The sequence below is a fragment of the Clupea harengus genome, chromosome 25, assembly GCF_900700415.2.
Source record: "Clupea harengus chromosome 25, Ch_v2.0.2, whole genome shotgun sequence".
Classification (NCBI taxonomy): domain Eukaryota; kingdom Metazoa; phylum Chordata; class Actinopteri; order Clupeiformes; family Clupeidae; genus Clupea; species Clupea harengus.
The window spans coordinates 609,850-617,067 of NC_045176.1; the positions used below are offsets into that span (position 1 = coordinate 609,850).

General features: G+C 43.8%; 1 protein-coding gene across 1 annotated transcript in view; it reads left to right on the forward strand.

Annotated features, from left to right (window-relative positions):
- The window catches only part of LOC116219461 (NACHT, LRR and PYD domains-containing protein 1 homolog), a 64,633-nt gene extending 57,415 nt beyond the window's left edge, over nucleotides 1–7,218 (forward strand). Inside the window, exons 3-7 of the mRNA XM_031562731.2 lie at nucleotides 1,261–1,419; nucleotides 2,603–2,672; nucleotides 6,200–6,400; nucleotides 6,694–6,750; nucleotides 7,114–7,218. Coding sequence (XP_031418591.2) covers nucleotides 1,261–1,419; nucleotides 2,603–2,672; nucleotides 6,200–6,400; nucleotides 6,694–6,750; nucleotides 7,114–7,218 — 592 coding nt within the window. The remainder of the gene's footprint in view (nucleotides 1–1,260; nucleotides 1,420–2,602; nucleotides 2,673–6,199; nucleotides 6,401–6,693; nucleotides 6,751–7,113) is intronic.

The window sequence follows — 7,218 nt, forward strand, 5'->3', positions numbered from 1 at the left end:
TATTCAGAACGCAGAGACGTGCCATTACCTGGGGTGAGAACAGCAAGATTGCTCAAATTAACTGATTATCATAGCAGTCAAGGTTGATTAACTGCAAGGTGCTGAACTGATGGTGTGTGTGTGTGTGTGTGCTCAGGGGCGGTTTTAGGCACGGGCGAACCGGGCAGCCGCCCGGGGCGGCACTTTTTCATAAGACGTGAGGGGCGGCACAAGCACTTAAAAAAAAAAATCTGGGCCGCGAAGCGGTTTTCTATTATCTATCATATCACTGTGTGTGGAATTGGCAAATTGGCGCCCCCTGCAGCTGCAAGCGCCTCTGCTCGCTAAGAAAGTGCCGTGGACAGATCCTAAGGGAGAAGGGGGAAGGGGAGGGGGCGCAGGGGACAGTTCACCTCTGGGTCTCCCAAATGGAACGGACAAGGGGGGGAACGGGGGATCCACACCTCGACTTTCTTCCAAATAACGCACATTCATAACATTATAATTACAGGCCTATAATTCCTACGTTTTTCTGAATTGTGTGAGATGGCGAATAGGTAATACAGAACGATTATGTGGTCACCAAGGGCAAGGTGAATTGGTGGAAGGAGACCACTGACTGCTTCAACTTATCCAACTGGTGAAGGTAGTAGTTAGCAGAGTATAGATAGATAGATAGATACTTTATTTATCCCGAGGGAAGGGGGGGGGGTGGGGGGGCGCTCAGAGGGGGTCTCGCCCGGGGCGTAATTCCATGTAGAACCGCCACTGTGTGTGCTGAAGGTTATATTTCTGTCTTCAGGTGGTGTACTCTGATAGCCTAGTATCAATCAACTCTGTGTTTGTTCTTTGATTGGTCAGTCCCCATTGACTCTGTGTTCTGATTGGCAGGCTTGAGGGTAATTCATCTACACCCTCCCTTCATGAGAAGCTTCACTGTCTGTGTTATTGGTGTTGTATGTAAACGTTACAGGTTGCACCTGAAGAGTGAGCATTGTTATGTGTAAAATACTAAACTAAGCCCTCATGTGCCTGTGTTTTAGTCTGAAGGTGAATTCACTATTGCCTTCTATAATGTCACCTGCTTCACTTACCCTGTCACAAGCCGACAGCCCAACCAGTGGCAGCTTTACTGACTTCATCCACAAGTTTCGCAATGTCACAGGTTTAAAAGCAAAGTAAGACCATAACGAAATAATTAAAAAAAAGCATATTTTCCACACATGGGTGTCTGGTATTATTCAGTCATGTTTTTGTGTGTTTGTGTTGAAGTCCACATAGGTCTCCAGGTGACTGTGTTGGGGTTCTTGAGTCCTTCACTGACTGGTGGACTCTGCCTGGTCTGGAGAAGGTGAAGTTGAAGGTGAGCTGCCTGACTGAGAGCTGGGCTTACTGGATCCTCAACCTCATCCACATGTGCCCCACTCTGAAGGAAGTAAAGTAAGAGATACATCATCTTCTGTTTCTGTATGTAGTCTATGCATGGAGGGGTAATCTGTATGGACATACTGTGCAGGTGTGTGTGTGTGAGAGAGTGAAATAAAAAACAGATATTGTATCTAAAGAACATTGTATTATTGTGTTTGAAATGTATTTGCTTTGGCACCACTGCTTTTAAACAGTCATGCCAATAAAGCTCAACTGAATTGAAGAAAGAGAGAGTGTGTGTGTGAGTTAATTTTAATTTAAAAAACAGATATTGTGTGAGAAAGTGTATGTTTGTGTTGGAAGATCCATGACAGACTAAAGAAGTATATTTTTATTTTAGGTATTTGGCTGGTGGTCTCTTGCTGGAGGAGGGGATCAGTCTTCTGCAGGAGTCTTATAAGCGTCCAGATTGCACTGTGATCCTCACTGGGTGTGTACATCTACTGACTGACCTGTCTGTCTGTCTGCCTCTTGATCTGTCTGTTGATTAGAAAGCATCTTACCCTCCCTGCACACACACACACACACACACACACACACACACTGCCAGATAAATGTATGTGATTGAATGGAACATTGATGTATTTTAATACCTTAAAGACATCTTTGATGTTTAATCATCAGACAGACTTAGTGAATATGGAGTGAGGTGCTCCTGATGGAGCTGTAGGCGAGTGTGAGGTTTGTGTAGAGTTGTGATGTTTGTGTAGAGTTGGGATGTTTGTGTAGAGTTGGGATGATTGTGTGTGTTTTATCCTTAAAGCTGTAGGAGAGTGTGAGGTTTGTGTAGAGTTGTGATGTTTGTGTGTGTTTTATCTTTAAAGCTGTAGGAGAGTGTGAGGTTTGTGTAGAGTTGGGATGTGTGTGTGTGTGTTTTATCCTTAAAGCTGTTAGTGAGTGTGAGGTTTGTGTAGAGTTGGGATGTGTGTGTGTGTTTTATCCTTAAAGCTGTAGGTGAGTGTGAGGTTTGTGTAGAGTTGTGATGTTTGTGTGTGTTTTATCTTTAAAGCTGTAGGAGAGTGTGAGGTTTGTGTAGAGTTGTGACGTTTGTGTATTTTATCCTTAAAGCTGTAGGTGAGTGTGAGGTTTGTGTAGAGTTGTGATGTTTGTGTGTTTTATCCTTAAAGCTGTAGGTGAGTGTGAGGTTTGTGGGGAGATCTAATGTGTTTGTGTGTCTCTGTTTTTCTCCATGAAGGATGAGATGCACTAAACCCAGTGGGAAGTGTAGAGAGGGAGATGACCCCAAACTGCCCTGCAACAAGAATGTGAAGATCAAAATGAGGGGGGAAAATGTCACTGTAGAGGAGATTCAGGGCCGTAATTGTTGTTTTCTTTAAACGGTGTCTATAAATAAAGATTATTATTATTTCATTTGATCAGGTGGGCCTTTCTCTGAGCACCAGCTGAGAGGGGTTCTCCACGCCAAAATAAACTCCAGAAACCTGACTACGTCCTCCGGTCCCTTCTTCAACTTTGGCGTGCTAATTTAGATTCTATCAGGTTCTCTCAGCGGGTTTAGGGTTTATGCCACGCTCAGGTGTGTCTTTGAGGAAATATAAACACATACAGGAAGTGATATACCTATGAGAGAAATGAAATGATGCCTTCATGTAGTTTGTATTGGACCCCGAGATGGTGTTAGTACACACATATATATATTTTATATATATATATATAGGGTTATATATCTATATATATAGAGAGAGAGTTATATGTAGTTTGTATTGAACGCCCAGATGGTGTTAGTTCCTATATATATAACTAGGGTTATATATCTCCCAAACTCTCCCCGTTGTCACGACTACCTAGCTCACAGTAGGCATGACATCGGGTAACGTTTAAACAATAATATTCATTTATTTACAAAATATGTACAAAAGTCAGTTAGTGGAAAGAAAGGTTAAAATAAAGTGTCATGCGCGTCAGTAATGTAGACTATGTGTAGTGCATAGAGTAAAGGCAATTGGGAATGCTGCAGACAGCCTTCCAGCGTCAGGCCAGAGCAGGAAAGACAACTCCTCTGAGGTTCCGGGACACCGGCTATATACTGATGGCCATCACATGGAGCCCCGCCCCTCATTAGCAACAGCCTGCATACTCCAGCTCCTCCTACAGGTTGAACGGAGAAGAACAGGAGACATAACAAATAGCAACCACAGAGCCTAGTGTTTAAGAGCACCACGTAGGCAGTGGGAGGAAGAGGCGTAACCCCTAACGGCACAGCAAAGCCAGGGCGTCACAATGTAGACTACACACATCAGTTATGCAGAGAAACACTGTCAGTGTTGTTTTAATACCCACTCTTGGTGTCCTTGCTGTCTTGTTGGTATTTCACACGATACATTTGTTTTGACCCACAATCAAGAGAGTAGTTTACGGGCAGTCATGGATGCCGCTGGCACAGTGGAGAAGAAGGTGGGATCTACTGGATCTGTGATATCTTCTGGATCTGTGGGATTTACTGGATCTGTGGGATCTATTGAAGTGCTGATGATACATCATTTCATGTTGTTCATACAGTTTCGTACAGTTTCATGTTTTAGGTCTGTGTGAAAAACACCATGTGCCACAGTGAGCTGCCATTCACATTTACTTCAAAAAGGGCTTTAGGTTCCATTAGAGCCATAGACCGTGTGTGGGGCCGATGTGTGGTGCCAAACAGGTAACACGCTCCGATTGAGTGAAGGGCAGATAACACGCTCCGATTGAGTGAAGGGCAGATAACACGCTCCGATTGAGTGAAGGGAAGGTAACACGCTCCAATTGAGTGAAGGGCAGATAGTGGGGTTAGATCTAATTGGCCGCAGGGGTCAACCAAACAAAAGAAAGGTACACAAATTACTTTTAAAAAGATGAACGTGCCATTCATACAGTAAGATCATTCATGGAGCATCTTCTGTTGAAAGCTTTGAGCCTTTCAATAAAGAATCAGCAGAAATGGCGTTTGGCCTCTCGTCTTCTGATTGTGAAATCTCGAATAAGTTGCTCTTTTCCCCGCAATATAATTGGTGACGGTACGAAGTGACTGGATTAGGATTTGATGGCGATTGTTGCAACAGGCTGTTTAACCTGCCTGAACCAAACATCTATTAATCTGGGTCAGACTGTTTAACCTGCCTGAACCAAACATCTATTAATCTGGGTTAGACTGTTTAACCTGAACATCTATTAATCTGAGTTAGATTGTTTAACCTGCCTGAACCAAACATCTATTAATCTGGGTCAGACTGTTTAACCTGCCTGAACCAAACATCTATTAATCTGCTTCTGTACAGAACTCAGCTGCCAGGCTTCTAACCCAAACCAAGAGACGAGATCCCATCACTCCTGTGTGAGCCTCTCTACACCACCTTGATGGCTCTAGCCTGGTGCTATGCAAACTAACTTGTGGGGGTCGAATCCACCTAAATCTAACAAGCTGGTAAAGATAGAGGGTAAAATGGATGCAGCAAAATATAGGGAAATCCTGGAGGACAATCTAATTCTGTCTGCAAGAGAACTACCGCTTGGTAGAAGATTTATTTTCCAGCAAGACAATGATCCGAAGCATACAGCGAAAGCTATACAGAAATGGTTTAAAGACAACAACGTGAATGTTCTGGAGTGGCAGAGTCAAAGCCCAGACCTAAATCCAATAGAGAATTTGTGGCTGGACTTGAAAAGGGCTGGTCACGCCCGATCCCCGCACAACCTGAGAGAGCTTGAGCAGTTTTGCAAAGAAACATGGAATAAAATTGCAGTGTCCAGATGTGCAAGCCTGATGCACTGATACAGCCAACTGTGCATCTACTAAATACTCAGTTATTTTACATTGCATATTTTTATTTAATTGACATTACTTTCTTAAAATCTGTTTTCACTTTGACATTCAAGAGGTTTTTTTCGTTTTGTGAAAAAAAGCCAACTTATATTGATCATGATTGATTTATAAAAGCAAAAAAGGGTAAACCATCCAAGGGGGTGAATACTCCATCACTCCTGTGTGAGCCTCTGTGTGTGTGTGTGTGTGTGTGTGTGTGTGTGTGGTATCACTCCCAGTATCATCCCATCACTCCCAGTATGATCCCATCACTCCCAGTATGATCCCATCACTCCCAGTATCACTCCCAGTATGATCCCATCACTCCCAGTATGATCCCATCACTCCCAGTATCACTCCCAGTATGATCCCATCACTCCCAGTATCACTCCCAGTATGATCCCATTACTCCCAGTATCACTCCCAGTATGATCCCATCACTCCCAGTATCACTCCCAGTATGATCCCATCACTCCCAGTATCACTCCCAGTATGATCCCATCACTCCCAGTATCACTCCCAGTATCACTCCCAGTATGATCCCATCACTCCCAGTATGATCCCATTACTCCCAGTATCACTCCCAGTATGATCCCATCACTCCCAGTATCACTCCCAGTATGATCCCATCACTCCCAGTATCACTCCCAGTATGATCCCATCACTCCCAGTATCACTCCCAGTATGATCCCATTACTCCCAGTATGATCCCATCACTCCCAGTATGATCCCATCACTCCCATTATCACTCCCAGTATGATCACATCACTCCCAGTATGATCCCATCACTCCCAGTATCACTCCCAGTATGATCCCATTACTCCCAGTATCACTCCCAGTATGATCCCATCACTCCCAGTATGATCCCATTACTCCCAGTATCACTCCCAGTATGATCCCATCACTCCCACTATGATCCCATCACTCCCAGTATGATCCCATGAATCAGTTACTGGACTCTGGCTCTCTTCTAAGATCCCCAACCTCCTACAGCAATCAGTTACTGGACTCTGGCTCTCTTCTAAGATCCCCAACCTCCAACAGCAATCAGTTACTGGACTCTGGCTCTCTTCTAAGATCCCCAACCTCCTACAGCAATCAGTTACTGGACTCTGGCTCTCTTCTAAGATCCCCAACCTCCTACAGCAATCAGTTGCTGGACTCTGGCTCCAAGATGGTCAGAAACAGGGCCAGGTAACCCACATCACAAGAGCCAATCACAAATGAGATGAGTGGGAGTAGACCTTAATCCATGAACTCACTTTACAGTATGTGTGTGTGTGTGTGAGTAGACCCTAATCCATGAACTCAATTTACAGTATGTGTGCATGTGTGTGGTGTGTGATGTGTGGTGTGTGCGTGTGTGCAGCGTGTGTGCGTGTCTGAGTAGACCTTAATTCATTAACAGCGAGAAACGGTTCAATTTCAGAACTGTAGCCCAGGTGTAGGTTATAATTAATTTGGCCCAATTGTTTATGGGTATTTAGCTAGACTACGTGTCCTTATATGACAGTGACAGTGGCGAGGACATAGACAAGAGAATGGTAATGTGTTCATAAAATGTATCGAGTAACGACATATATTGTAGAAATGTAGTGGAGTAAAAAGTATAGATAATAGCTGCAAAATGTAACAGAGTAAAAGTCAAAAGTATGCACTATTATTTTTACTTAAGTAAAGTACAGATACGTACAAATTTACAGTACAAATCCTTCGTTACATTCCACCACTGCTGTAAACACATACTGTAAACACATACTGTAACCACATTGTAGGAGCCATTTAGGAGTATTTGGTGGATATTTCAGTTTTTGTGACTGTATTGTTGTTGGTGATTTGATTTGTACTGAATTATCCCAAATTAGGAAGTTGTGATTGGTTCTGAGTGTGTGCCCCCTATAGGTCAGACATTGATTGGCGTTGGGATAAGGGTGTGCCAGGCCAAGGAGAGTGGAGAGTTCCGGCGGCCTGCGCATATCATTATTGACCGTGACCGGGACCGGGAGGCGTGA